Source organism: Mytilus edulis, chromosome 3 (assembly GCF_963676685.1).
Source record: "Mytilus edulis chromosome 3, xbMytEdul2.2, whole genome shotgun sequence".
Taxonomy (NCBI): Eukaryota; Metazoa; Mollusca; class Bivalvia; order Mytilida; family Mytilidae; genus Mytilus; species Mytilus edulis.
Window position 1 is genome coordinate 88480125 of NC_092346.1, and position 16252 is coordinate 88496376.

At 30.3% G+C, this 16252-nt stretch overlaps 1 protein-coding gene across 1 annotated transcript; it reads left to right on the forward strand.

The window, feature by feature from the left end:
- Positions 1 to 7617: 7617 nt before the first annotated feature.
- LOC139517717 (uncharacterized) lies at positions 7618 to 10997 on the forward strand. The gene is made up of 3 exons (XM_071309075.1): positions 7618 to 8183; positions 10488 to 10552; positions 10598 to 10997. The coding sequence occupies exons 1-2, from the start codon at positions 7772 to 7774 to the stop codon at positions 10505 to 10507; spliced, it is 432 nt and encodes a 143-aa protein (XP_071165176.1). The 5' UTR covers positions 7618 to 7771; the 3' UTR covers positions 10508 to 10552; positions 10598 to 10997.
- The last annotated feature ends 5255 nt before the right edge of the window (positions 10998 to 16252 follow it).

Sequence of the window (16252 nt, forward strand, 5' to 3'; positions counted from 1 at the left end):
CAGTTCAACATCTTTTTGAGAATAATTTATGGAGACATATATTTGGGGGTCATTTATGGTGTTCTTTTAAGTGCATATATATAATTCCTTCAACCATTTTGTTCATCAGAAACTATGTTGAATGTTAACCTGTGCAAATTGTATCTTGCATGCTTTAAAAATATCATTCCAGAGTGAAATAATAGACCAATGATTACACCTTTTATTTTCCCTTATACTGAAATAATCATTTAAAAAATTGATTTGTTAGTTATTATGACTCGTGTTGAGTACAAATTGTGTTAAGGCAGAATTTAAGCAGTTATGAAAAAGATAATATTGAATTAAATCTTTAAATTCTTATAAGATCTATTTGCAATTCTGACTCTTAATTTCTTCAAATGTCCTCTTTTGCCTTGTATTACACTTTTCACATTATGGTGACATATTTATTGTGCAGACTGGAAAACCAAGTCTTATCAACTATAGAACTCAAAATGAAGTAAAAACAGTCAATTTGCTTCTTTGCTAATTTGTGGGGGATTTAATTTTGTTATTGTCATATAAATAACACCTGCATTTGCATGAATTAACACAAATCAAGGATTTGCTGAATTTTGTTAAGTTCTTCTATAAAAGCATGCAAAACAAATTATTGATCAACTTGCTTGCTATGTTTGTTTGGATGTTTGTAAACAACAGGAGGTAGTCCGTTTACTATATACACGAATTTGATAGGACAATAACCATTAACTTCAATTCATGTCAGTTTTTATTGTCTAATCAAATCCCAGTATATATTGAAAGCTGCCTACCTATTGTTTGCAAACATAGCAAGCAAGTCTATCAAAGTTTTGTGTTGCATGCTTTTATAGAAGAACTGTAAGGATGCAGATATTTACAATTCTGTTGTACACAAGGCATTCTATCATACAAAAAAATATTGGTTGCATCTCTTCATGATTGTTAGTATAAATTCATTCTTTATATAAACAGGGTAGTAGAAAATATTCAGTGCTACAATTTTGTACTATGAACATCATCTTTTTCACTATATTGAATGGAACTGTTTTATTCCCTGATAAACCTACTGGTAGTAGTTTGAACACAAGGTGACCATCATAGTCGGATAGTTCTACCATAGCATCAATCAATCATTTAAATCATATTATTTTAGTTGGCTCATATAATTCATGTTAAGTTCATTCGAGTTATAAATATAACCATTTTCATTGGCTGTAGTGCATGTTCTTTAGTTTGATTAACATGAAATCACAAAAACTGGCAGTGCTGTAAAAACGCAGAACATGTATGTGTAAAAAACAAACATTTATTTATTTTAAAAATGTCAAATCAAAGAACTGATTTTTTTGTTTGATAATATATAAGGAAGATGAATATTAATTTCTGATTTCTTACTAATTTTAATTAAATATTTATCAGTTTATTGGTAGATTTATCTATGAAATCATTGCCAGTTTTTGAGATTTCTGTAACCTTACAAGTATTATGTCTTCATTTATGTGTAGACATTCCAAATTAAAGCTTTCAGATGTTTATACAATGATTTTTGCCAGATTTGACATTTATTCGTACGAGTGTGAATGATGGTATTTGGAAATGTATGCTTGTGTTTAGTTTTGAATTGTATGCTTGTGTGTAGTTTTAAAATTAATAGAAGTACTTAAGAATAAAAAAACCATATCACAATTTCCATAGTTTGTGGGCTTACTGAATTATAGTATGATTATGTTGATGCATACTGATGATTGAAAAATACATAGTGATTTTATAATTACATTGTAGTTTCAAAATTTTTCTTGATTGTGAATAAAGATTGCATTGCATGTATTTGTTAGATATGCAGTTTTGTATGGCAAGTAATGTAGCATGTGCTTCAGGTATGTGATGAATAAAGCAAGTCCACTATGAAGTATTTTTTAGATTTTAATGCATTTGATTGGTATAGATACAAAAGATTGTCAACATAATATAATTTGGAGTCTCTAAAGGAAAGCTTATTACATAATTGATATCCCTTATAGTTAAATATTATCAACAAAAATAAATTGTGCCAATTGTGCCAAAGTAAAACAATCGCTTCAGGAAAAAAACATTCTATCAAAACAGTGTAAATACAGAATAAAGCGATAGATCTGGAAAAGATGTGCGGTTTTCAGTATGTACAATTTCTGTCTTTATTTGATTAAAATATTATTGAATGTCAGGCATTATAAAGCATTGAAGTCATAGAAGTAAATGTTGAAAAGGAGAAGGGTCCAAAAGTCCAATTTCTTTGGGCCTTTGAATTTATATAAATGAAGAAGTATAATGGAGATCTATTAAAAATTGCATTATTTATCGGGTATATACATTTTATAAAATTGGAAAAATTAATCTTTCATATATGTTCATTGTTCAATTGCAATAATAAATGTATGAACCTGAATTTACAGTAAGTGTATTGTGACCAAACTAACAGTACATTGAGCTATAAGTAAATCAATAGAAATAACATCAATTGACTAAACTTTGTGTTAAATGTCCTAAATAATGACTGATCTCTTACCTTCTCCTTTCTATGTTGTGGCCTTAACAATTTGACATTTCTTTTTCTGGCATACTTTTCTTCATTGTAGGACAATCAGATTTATAAGGAAAAACATGTGTTTTTATTATTTTCTAATCAAAGATTTAGAGTATATGAAATATGTTTAAAATGACTTCTAAATTTTCAATGTGAACTTAGTACATGTACAAGATGCCAGAATGTTCAAGGAAATGGTGTTCAGCTTTTAACTGAGATGTTAATCAGAAAAAAAGTTGGAACGTTTTTTTTCCAATAACAGAAAATTTGAAAGTCATGAGATCTGTTAGTATATTACAATTAAAATATAATGAGTTTGATTTTCAATTGTGTTTTAGTGGGATATATAAAACATAAAAGGTTACCGTTAGAAATGAAATCTTATCACAGGTAGTTGTTATTTTACACTTTGAATTTCTTTATATAATAACATTAACGGTACCAATTTTCCTGCACCAGATGCGCATTTCGACAATACATGTTTATGTCTTCTTTTCAAATTCTGTTCATACATATTTTCTCCCAATCCATTAAGTATTTCTAAGTACCATTAAATTAAATTGACCCAATATTGCCTTACTGGTGAAGGACAACAGTCTTAAATGATAGTTTCATTGCTTAAATTTCTATACATGGTAAATGGTAATACTAGATCATACTAGATCATACTAGTAAACGTGCAGATAATATACTATGACTTTGAGATGAAGAACAGCTATACAGATGATGCTATTTTGTATAAGGTTTTCTTTTTTGTGTATATATTTTGTGTCACGAAATAATACACTATATTCTTTCTTTTCCACGATATCTCAAAAAAAAACTTTTTTCAAATGGCAGATAATCTTATGTTCAGTGTAATTTTAAATTTAAAAACCCCTAGAAAGTCATAAACATTGGTTTAGGTATTGCCTCTTGGCTTATTTAGAAATTATTAGTGTTTATAAACAAAAAGTAAAAAAATTGAAATCAGACTTTGAAAGTTAAGTGTTTTCTCATGAAACTAGAATATTGCTTATAATAAGGTAATTTAATAAAGTTTTGATAATGTGATTGTTTAGAAAATCATACAGAAGTTGTCATATCATTATTTAGCAATAGAAATACTCCCCTTGTTAGCTGTTTCTTCTGTACTATTGACACTATGCATAGAAGTCAAATGTTATAGCTTTAGATGAGACAAACATGTGTTATAACCATCAGAAGGTAAGACCATATACAGTGGACAACATCTGTTTGATTATAATAATCTTTTAGTCATCTTTAAGTCAAAAAATAATTTGTCTGTGTTTTTAAAGAAGGTATATTTGTTCATGTGAATTGAATCTTTATGTATTAAATAAATTCTATCTTTTTAACATAAAGATATGTTTTTATTAGGGCTTTTGATTAAGAGAAATGAGTTTGATATGTAACTATGGTAACAACATGAAAGTTGATAATAAACCTGAAAGTATTTTAGTTAAATATGATCAAGCTGATTGTCTTGAACATTTGTTGTTATTATTTGGTTTTGTATATTGATATACATGCTGATAGTCTTGAACATTTGTTGTTATTATCTGGTTTTGTATATTTATATACAAGCTGCTGTTACTTAATTACTTTTAAAAAAACTTTGTTCACACCTAAAGACCTGAATAAATGAAAAATGGCAATAGTTATTTATTTTATTTTGTCAATATGAATGAGTGAACAATTCATTGATATATCAACAAAAGTTGACCAGCTAGACATAAATCCATATTGTCCTCAACAATGGACCATTGGCTCACATTATATGGTAACATCTAAATTGGCACATGTTTGGTCAAGTTGTAAATAAATTCAATAGTGATTATAAAATAACCTTGACACCATACCAAATTTGCAAGTATATTAAAAAAAAACAGCTTTATTAGTAGTTGACATGTGTATAGAATGATGGGAATGGTATTTGACGTTGACCTCATTTTCCAGGGAGGAGGAAGGTTTGCTTTAGGTTTCAAAGTTTCCTTCTGTAATGTGTCTAAATTCCTAGACCTGATTTTGATAGTTCTAAAACTGCTGAAAACCTTTTTTGTCAATCGAATTTCTTGTTTATAAGAAAGAGGATAACTTAATATTGTATATGGATTTGCAAGGTCTACATGACTGTCTGGTAGTGTTCACCTGACCTAAACCTCATGATCAAGGTTAAGTTTTCGTAATTATGTCACACCCTCAGATACTTGGAGCAGTTGGTAAACTATTTCTATGGTGGATAAGGGTTCATATGACCTTGACCTCAAAGTTTTTCTTTATACGGTTTGTTTCTCAGATACTATAAGCATTGCTCTATGGTGGATAAGGGTTCATATGACCTTGACCTCAAAGTTTTTCTTCATATGGTTTGTTGCTCTTCTACTGTAAGCATTGATGTATGGAATGATTGCGCTCTGTACTCTACCTCACGATGCCAATATTCATCTGACCTCATTTGATGGTTCATTGGTCAATGGTATGTTGGTCTTGTAATACCATAGAGTAGAATTGAAAAAAATTATTTGAAAAAAAATAAAAAATATTTCAACAACAAAAACAATTCACCACAATGTTCTTAAATGAAACTTTATTGATGAAATTGAGACAATATAAACAAAAGTAATACAGCACTGAATGAACTATGAAATGAGTTCATTAATAACTGCTATGTGCACTTGTTCAGTAGACCGTGCACAATTTGTAGGAAAACGTGATAATCAAATTGTGCATGTCAACGTTTTTTAGTATGTCCCTATGCATGCAGTAAATCATCTATTTGTAACGTGCAACGAGCGATCAATGGATCCATATCTGAATAAATCAGGATTTCATGTATTCCACTAAAATTTGCAACACAACAAGTTGTTCTATTTAAAACAACTAACACACCCTTTAATGAATTCTTAATGTCAAATATATGCACATAAATTAAATTACAAGCATGAGGAATAAAGCAATAAAAATATTCCTCTTTATACTATCTTTTGATTGTAAGAAGCTTAAGCTTCTGTCAAAGTTTTGGTAAAAATCCAGCATAGTTTATGATTCTAATAAATGTTTTTAAAACTTTAACTGCAGACTGTATGTAATGTTAACTCGAAGAAAAACTAAGCCCATTTAAAAGAAAAATACAGATACATAGGTACAGAATTTTAACAAAAGAAGTAGGGCCAATTTGCCGTGAATTTTTTCACAGAAGGGCCAATTTCAAAGAGTGCCGACAGAATAGAATTTACTATAAAAATTTAAGATAGATTAGAAATGCTTTTTGATCAATATCTCGATTTACATGTATTATGATATGTGTGATAAATAGTTAATTTAACACTAAAAAAGGATGAAAGTCCAATATGCGGAATTAAGGGTGTTTTTTTGTGACTTGTAATTTATACTAATTTTTCCCTCAAAAATGAAATTGGTTATGTGTGTCCTTATTACATAAAAACAACTCTTTTTATGAAAAAATCGTAACATCGCTAAATTGTACTGATATAGCTTCTTAATAAAACGTTATAGTCGAGCGTCGCCATGGCTCCATCAGTAGAGCATAGAACTACTAATCAAAGATTTTGAAGATAAGGTTCGAATCTAGCTTAGACTCAATCTAATTAAAAACCGATCTCTCATCGCTCCTGTTTCTGATATGTCGCGTTGGAGCGACATATCAGAAACAGGAGCGATGAGAGATCGGTTTTTAATTAGATTGGCTTAGACTTTTCGTATTTTTGGTGTTGTTATATTAAATTTTAATGTTTCTATCATATTTTTTCGGATGTTGGCTTAATTCATAGTCATTCTGGACAACACAGTTATATGTGAAAATTATAACCAAACGGAACTTAAAAAGGGGGTCCATTCCCTAAATGCCCGTGGTGCTATCTTCACCATACCACGTAGGGTGTTAGTGTCTCTTATAACAGTACATAGGTTTAAGTTCAACATCACTATGTCTCATGGAATTATAATATAACATAGATATGACAAGGTAAGATGATATCAATTAAATGAAGATTTACTTAATGAAACCCCAACGATTTTTTTCTGTGAGAAATCAATTGTCTTAACTTTGAATTTCTCCCTTTTCTTTGAATAATAACTAAACGACCACATTTTTTTTTTTTTTTTTTTAGAAATGTCTAGCATTTTTTCGCGTCTCCGATAACAATCTATAAGTTTCATTTGGCTTCTTCATAAAACGGAATAAAATCGTTATTGCTCATTGTTAAAGGTCGTACGTTGACTTATTGTTGTTAACTTCTACCATGTCTACATAATTTGATATCTGATGTTGATGAGTTGTGTCATTGCCAATCATATACCACATCTACTTCTTATTGTATTACGCAAATATTCTAAATCTTTCTTTTTTTTCAGCCATATCTTTAAATTATGGATTATAAAAAAAAAAATCTAGAGCACTCATCAAAAGTCTACTGATAATATATTTTATCTCGATTGAGAGTAAATATGCGATTATTTCGATGAATGTCATAAATATAACATACTCAAACTGTTAAACTATTAAACTTTAGGGAGCAATCATTTGACTTCAAAAGGGGGGATTAAATTTTAAGGTATGGCCCTGGGCAAATCTAGATTCAGAATGTTTTGTCATCTGTTTGACCCACAGGTACTTGTGGACAGGGTACCCTTCGGGTGCCCCTGAGTGGGAATATCCCGAATGACCCCCCCATGTAGTTTAATTTTGATTTATTTCTTATTAAACGTTTATTTAAATTGTTTTCACTGGGAATATATGTCGAAGTTACTGACAAACAGCATATACATATCAGTCGACTGGCAGAAATCTCAAATGCTGTTTGTCAGTAATACATATCAGTCGACTGGCAAAAATCTCAAATGCTGTTTGTCAGTAACTTCCGACATATATATTCCCAGTGAAAACAATTTAAATAAACGTATATTCCCATCAAATTGGTGATCCGCATATATTTTGATTGGATTTTTTTTGTAATTGTTAATGAACATGATACAGTAACATGCATTATGAATGAGAAATAGTTACTGCGTATATGTTATCTATAAAGATTGTGGTTTCTAAAAGCTCCAGCCATTTTCGGGATATCGAAAATGAAAGTAGAAATAGACACTATAAAGACAACCCGAATAATCCAGTCGTTTAACTCCGCTCACTACGATCACAATATCCACATCAGAGAACACTGAATTCGAGTATTCATCATGGGGAACACAGCTTCCGATTATGGCCCTAATGGAACTATTACTGAAATGAGACCCTCTGAGTTACGATTTACTCAAGATAGTGTTAGCTGCTATTTCCAGGACGGACATTCAATGGACGAAACATTACGTATGGTTTTAAATGGATCTATTCCGATTTCCAGAATTCCTCCACTAGTTGTTATGAACTTTGAAGGTTCGTGGTATGTCGTTCGGGGTAATCGCAGGTTATATCTTTATCAATTATTGGAAAGGAATGGAAAGCTACAATATGTGAAAGTCTTACAACAGAACTTTGACAACAATGTATTCAATAGACAGCATACAACCAAGAACAATGGCCGATCAATTCGTCTGCGAGGAGATCCAAATATGGAACACAGATTGAACGAAATTATCAGAGAAAATTCAAGTAAATATTTAAAACATTTTACTTAAATATAAACGAATCCGTGATATAATAATTATGACTTCTGTGTATTTCCTTTTTTACTCAATTTGGGTGTATTTGATACTACGGATAAGTTACTCGGAAAAAACTAGTACATATGTACCTAATTAGGGAGAATTCATAATAGTACATTTCATATAAAAAAGAAGATGTGGTATGATTACCAATGAGACAACTGTCCACAAAAGACCAAAATGGCACAGACATTAAGAACTATAGGTCACGGTACGGAAATGAGGAAAGCCCATAACGCATAGTCCGCTATAAAAAGCCTCGATATGACAATGTAAAAGAATTCAAACGAGAATTTACTGGTCTTTCTAATTAAAATTATAAAGTCTTTCTAGTTAAAATTATTAGTGTATCTAGTTAAAATCATTTGTTTTTCTAGTTAAAATTACTAGTCTTTCTAGTTAACATTATTAGTCTTTCTTGTTAAAACTACTAGCCTATCTAGTTGAAAATAAAAATTACAAGTCTTTCTAGTGAAAATTACAAGTCCTTCGTAGTTGAAATTATTAGTTTTAATAGTTGAAATTATAAGTCTTACGAGTTGAAATTATAAGTCTTACTAGTTAAATTGATTGTCTTTATAGTTAAAATTACTAGTCTTTATAGTTAAAATAATAACATTACTGGTTTTTCTGGTTAAAATAACGAGCATGATGATGTCTTGTTGAAATTACTAGTCCTTCGTAGTTGAAATTATTAGTTTTAACAGTTATAATCATTAGTCTTTCTAGTTAAAATTACTAGTCTTTATAGTTAAAATAATAAAATTACTAATCTGTCTAGTTAAAATTACAAGTCTTTACAGTTAAAATTACTGGTCTTTCTAGTTAAAATTACTTGTCCTTTGTAGTTGAAATTACTAGTCTTTACAGTTAAAATTACTAGTCTGTCCAATTAAAATAATTAATTTTACTAGTCAAAATTATTTGTCTTTTTCGTTAAAATTACAAGTCTTTATAGTTAAAATTTCTAGTCTGTACAGTTAAAATTACTAGTCTGTCTAGTTAAAATTATTAGTCTGTCTAGATGAATTTACTAGTCTTTATATACTGAGCCAAAAAAGTGTAGCAACAAAAGTGTGAAATTTTATTTTATTACAAAATCATAACAACATATAGAGGTTGTCCAGTATCCACGGATATCCAATATCCTTAGAGGTTGTCCAGTATTCTAAGAGAGCTACATATGGGTCTGACGTATTGAAAATAAACGCATCATAAATACCATACGCGCGTTTTGTTTACAGAAAACTCACAGGTGACGGTCGAAGAAAAGGTTGATTAAAAAAAAATACTAAGTTAAAGAGCCCTGGATCCACAATTGCGAAAGGTTTTATTAATGTTTTCAAACATCGATTTATGACTATAAAACGGTGGTATACTTCTACTATTGTCTGTATTTCGCACAAATTAATTACAGTTTGCATGTGCTGTTTTCTCCGCCATACAATTAGAGGGAGAGAGTAATGTGTATATGAAATAATGTGTTTGAATCCCCTTGTTCCGCAACTCACTACACTCTTGAGAAGAATATGATTTGAAACAACTATCACATACCATAACTTGGTACAGGCATTTTCTGGATAAAATGGTGGGTTAAACCTTGTTTAAAGCTAGCAGGAAAGTTTTTCCGTCTGTCATAAATATAAGACTCTCAACTTAATGTGACGAAAGTTAATTAATTGTTTTATTCTATGTTGGTTTCTACGAAAAAAAAGGTGACAGCATAAATTATGTGTAGTGTGTTTCTATGTGTCTGTCCAAATTAAGGAGTCTGGAATTATATGGTTGTCTTCGTTTGATGTTTGTCCTAAGTTGTCTTTCGGTATTTTGTTTTTGGCATATTAAGATAAAGCAGGTGGTTTATCTTTTGACTAGTTTTACATTTTGTCATGCCCCTTTTATAGTGTTTATAATACTTATTGTTTCGAGTTTTCTTATGGTTGAACTCTTACATTTTCCTATACAGTCGATTATGCTGTTGTTTTTCGGTATCTGATGAACAGTTTTCTCATTAGCAATCATACCACATGATTCTCCTTATTTGTATATCTATATAACCGTAGTGACTGTATTATGTATTCTGTAAGGTGTTAAATTATTGTGTGAAATTCTATTTTCTTATTATACCTGATATATAACATAACATTTTGAAGTGTTCAAGACAGATGTAAATGAGCAGATGAAGAAAATAGATCAGTTGTGACAATAACATTCTAAATAAATCACTTATCTTTACTCCTTTATTTTTCAGGCTGGTGTGTAGTCATGTGATTGGAACTTTACTTTTTATAGACCGGTGTTAACTTATGTGATTGGTACAATACAGTAGGCCAGTAGATTTGTTGAGATACGCATGTTCTTTACAAAGTTGACAATAACGAGAGTTCAGCATTAGTTTTGCTTTCGATAAAGAATTGTTTAATGACAAAATCTTTTTTATAGCCAGATAAAAATGAAATACCGTACTCCAAGGTAAATTTAAAAGGGAGAGACCAAATTAACTCTATCACCCAACGGGTCGAGTGGAAAAGGAAACTCGCACACAAAATTCCCTATCTTCCATCGTGAAACGATCTAAGTTAGTCTTCATCACCAAACATGTGTTTTCGATGACGATTCCGATTTTACAAACATACGAAAAAGGTTTAATAACTTAGGGTCAATATTCATTCAAATGCACGATATCTGATGAGATGCAATGAACGGATAGATAAATGTTTAAATTGTGTGTGCTGACCGATAAAAAAGTTGTTTGAATCCTTTTGCACATTGATTAATTATTTAATACATGAATACATATCGACCGTTTTACCGGTTCACAATTAACCATTATCGGTTGAGGAAGATATGAAGATAATAATTTGTAGAAAATGCTCAAAGTTAGAATACCTATACAATACTTTTGGCAGATGATTTGAAAATAAGAGTCAAACTGTTTTAAAGTTTTCAATTAAAACAAAACATGGCATAGGATCGATTTTCATCAATAGTTATGTAATTTTGCTTACCGAGGATTGGTATATCTATCAATCATTGGCGTTCAGGTAGTCACTAGAAGCCAAGCGTATAGACTTTTACGGGAATATCATATTAATAGGGAGATATATACTCCGTAAGCAGGTGCTGCTGGAATGTTGCTACATAGAAATGGAAAGCACACAAGTGAGAAGCTGAAATCATCTCTTTGTCGTAAAGTTAAGTTTTCAGCCGACCCTCACTGTCAATTGCTAGATGTAAGTCAAGATATGAGGCAATCAGATTGATTTGATGAACTTTTCAATATACACAAGAACATCATATTCCAGGTTTATTGCTTTTAAGGTTTATGACCCCTTCTGTAGCTATTTTTGTACGAACTTTTCAAACTTCAATAGTATCAAAACTACAGATATAATGAATAATAGGGATAGGCAATTTTGTACATATACCAAGTGGTAACTTGATGCAAAGCATTATTATTTACTGTTCCATTGCATTTAATAGAAAAAGAGCACTTTGTGTCAAATAAACCAAGATTTTTATAGAAAATCCACAGCCTTCGTAATACAGCAATTTTTGTTGTAAAATTTGAAACATAGATTACTCACCTGCTTTTCTATGATGTGCTAGCGTTTATTTTTTTCGTCTTGAGTGACTCATCACGAGGTATTTTGGAATTTACAGGTTGGTTAGAACTTTTTGTTTTAAATAAACACTAGCACATCATAGAAAAACAAGTGAGTAATCTATATTTCAAATTTTATAACAAAAATCGCGGTATTAAAGGCTGTGAATTTTCTATAAAAATCTTGATTTATTTGACACAAAGTCCTCTTTTTTCTATTCAATGCAATGAAACAGTAAATGATAATTATTTGTATCAAGTTTCCCCTTGGTATATGTACAAAATGGCCTATCTCTATTATTCATTATATCTGTAGTTTTGATACAATTGAAGTTTGAAAATTTCTCACAAAAATGGCTATAGAAGGGGTCATAAAGCTTATTGATTTTGAAAAAGCATTTGATTTTCTATCTTTGGACTTTTTTTTGTCAGTGTTGCAATTTTTAATTTCGGTGAATCTATTATCAACTGGGTTAAAGTATTCAATAATAATATCTCATCTGCAGTCATTCAAGGAGAATACTTTCTGCAAAACTTTTGGCAATTAGAATACGAGGGAATAAAAATATTACTGGCATAACTGTCACTAGAATAGAACATAATTTATCACAGTTTGCAGATGAGACTTCACGTATTTAAGATGGAAGTGAACAGTCCTTAAATCAAACTTTAAATGAGTTAGATGGCACAAATGGAAGTTTTTAACGACCTTCACTGGCTATACAGCCCTTGCACGGTCGGTAAGATTGGTATGCAAACCTCTCAGAGCTAAATATAAACTTTTCTAAAACACAGGTAGTTTGGATTGGGAGTAATAAAATTAACGGTACCAATTTTCTTGCACCAGATGCGCATTTCGACAATACATGTCTCTTCAGTGATGCTCGTGGCCAAAATATTTGAAATCCAAAGCTTATATAAAAGATGCAGAGCTATAATCCAAAAGGTTCAAAAAGTATAGCCAAATCCGTAAAATATACTGTAGTGAAAAACTTTGTCCAAACTGAAATTTATCCTTGGGTGCAACATCTTTTAAGTTATTGGGTATTAATTTTGACGTAGATCTTGATAAAATTATTAACATCAATTATAATGGGAGAGTTTTGCAGATAAAAAAAATCTATTCAAAATATGGTCAAAAAGAAATCTTAAGGTTAATGACCCATTCTGTAGCCATTTTTTACGAAATTTTCAAACTTCAATTGTATCAAAACTACAGATATAATGAATAATAGAGATAGGCCATTTTTTATATATACCTAGGGGAAACTTGATACAAAGCATTATTATTTACTGTTTCATTGCATTTAATAGGAAAAGAGTGCTTTGTGGCAAACAAACCAAGATTTTTATAGAAAAGCCACACCCTTTATTATAGAGATTTTGTTATAAAATTTGAAACATAGATTACTCACTTGTTTTTCTATGATTTGCTAGTATTTATTTTTTACAAAAAGTTCTAACCAACCATTAAATTCCAAAATACCTCGTGCTGAGTCACTAAAGTCGAGCGCACCCTAAAAGGTGTACTTGATTTGGTCCATATTTTTATTTGTTTTAACCAATAACTACATTGATAAACTTGTTCTAAGGAAATCAATGCTAGCACTGCATGCAATAATCATGTATCTACCAGTCTACAAATCGACAAATATGAGAGTACAATTCACCTGTTCATAGAGTCAAGAAAGAGCTGTTACAAAAGGATTACAGTGAAGGTAGATTGAAAATGATCAATCTTAATTCCTTCATCATAGCACTCAAATCTACATGGGTTAGAAAACGTTTTCAATCTAACAATAAATGGGAAAATGTTTTATTTTCCTTAATAAATCAAGAAAATTTATTAAGTTTGAAAATGGTTATCCGTCAAACATTAAAGTAAAAATGAAAAATAAATTTTTGGCAGGATGTATTCCATGCATGGGACATTATTGTTGATAAAGAAGAAAACAATATGTGGGAATACTTTTTGTCAAGCCCACTGTGAATGAATAATTGTATAAAAATAGAAAATAAACCTGTATTTTATAAAAACTGGTTTACTGAAGATATAATTTTCATTGTAGCAGATGCTGGAACAATTCTTAGTTTAAAACAGTTAGAAGAAACATTTAAAATTAATAGAAATGTTATGAAATATAACAGCAAAATTTCTGCTGTAAAGAATGCAAGAAAGGGCTATGTTTTTGATAATTATAAACTAGTCACCCCTTTTATTCCTTCATTTGCCAAAAAAATTTTTAACAGCTCAAGGGGAACTAAAGACATGTATTCACTATTTATCAAAATTTATATAGTTTCAACAGGTCCGAAAAAATGGGATCAAATTGTAAAGGTAGTTGAAGATGAATGGAAATTAATTTTCAAATTACTTTTTAAAGTCACAAAAAATACCAAACTGCAGTGGTTACAATATAGAATAAATCAGATAATTTTAGGTACTAATAAACTTTTGAATAAAATTAAGGTCACTGACAACCCAAATTGTACTTTTTGCCAAGAAGAAGTAGAAACTATTGTACATTTATTTTGGAATTGTGAGATTGTTCAAACATTTATTGATGAAATTGACACAAGGTTTTTGTCAAAGGTATTAGTGTTCCATTTACCATAAAATATTTTTTATTTGGGGATATTACAAAATCAAATAGGGGGGATGCTGCAAATTTGGTTTATATGCAGATAAAACAATATATTTTCAACTGCAAATATTTTAAGAAAGCTTAACAATGCAGGCAGTACAAAGTAAAATAAAATCTTTATACAACACTGAAAAAATAATTGCTGTTAAAAATAAAAGAATAGGTATTTTTGACAAAAGTTGGAATGCTTTTGCCATTCTTTGCGATGCATGATCAGATATTTTTTTTTACATTGCATATGTGTACATAAATTAGTAGAAATAGAATTCTCATATAATATATTGTCTCTTACATGAAAAAGCACTACATAATTCATCTCTGCAAATAAATAACAAGAAACAAACAAAAAACTTGGAATTTCCTTGAAATTGATTATTTATCTTTCAATTATCTATTTACTTATTTATTTAATTTCGTTTCTTTTTGTGTTTTTGTGTTGTTTTTTTTTTTCTTCTTTTCATAATTTTGAATTCCAAAAAATCTACGGACATATTTAAAATATATATCTTATAACTCTTTATATTTTACAACTTTAAGATTTGAGGCAAACTTAAGTGTATCTGTTGTATCCCATATCTCTTCTTCGATGGAATAGATGCGTTCAACATAAGTCACCAAACTTTGAATTATTTAGTGAGAGAACATTATCTCTGTAGCGAAAAGAAAAGTTACGGATATTACTAACCTCTGTTCTTTCTTCCTAAGAAGTTCATGTATGAAGTCAGTCTCATAAGAATACAGAACAAGTCGGCAAGAAGAGGGGCACCATTGGTTCCCATGTGAATGCCGATAGTTTGTTGACAACACGTCCTCCAGACAGATATGTTGTCAATCAAGAAATCAAGCACCTTGATAATGTCAGTTTCAGGGATTTTTTTTGTTTGAATCAAATTGTTTCTTTTATAAAGTAGGATTTATCCGTCCCTAAGACAAGATACTTGTATCTTTTTTTATGAAACAAAGCAATACTAACTCTTTCATTTTGGCTTTTAGTTTGGAATGGGGAATACATGTGTAAATTGTAGAAGAGTCAAATGTATTAATACTATATTGTAAGATGAAAGAATTTTAGATTGTATATACTCCATAACAGATCTTTGGAAATTTGTATATCCACATCTGATTCACGCCACCTCTTTGATAGGCACTGTACCAAGTCAGGAATATGGTCATTGTTATATTATAGTTCGTTTCTGTGTGTATTACATTATAACGTTGTGTCGTTTGCTTTCTCTTATTTTTGAGTGTAAATTCACATTGCGATAAGACGTGTCACGGTACTTGTCTATCCCAAATTCATGTATTTGGTTTTGATGTTATATATATATGTTATATTTGTTATTCTCGTGGGATTTTGTCTATGTGTGTTACATTTTAGTGTTATGTCGTTGTTCTCCTCTTATATTTAATGCGTTTCCCTCGGTTTTAGTTTGTTATCCCGATTTTGTTTTTTGTCCATGGATTTATGAGTTTTGAACAGCGGTATACTACTGTTGCCTTTATTTGCAACAACTTTGAAGCCGATTGTTGATAAAATTGATGCTAATGATTTAGCACTTGGAATACCCAGCAATACACTGTTGTTTGTAAGGACACTTATGTAGTTTAGGTATCAAATACAGTGATGGAAGATCCATTTCTTCATCTTTGGATGAAATTCCAAAGGAACATAGAACAGACCTATGGTTATCTAGGATTTCCTCTTTGGTAAAAGAGGGACGAAAGATACCAAAGGGACAGTCAAACTCATAAATCTAAAACAAACTG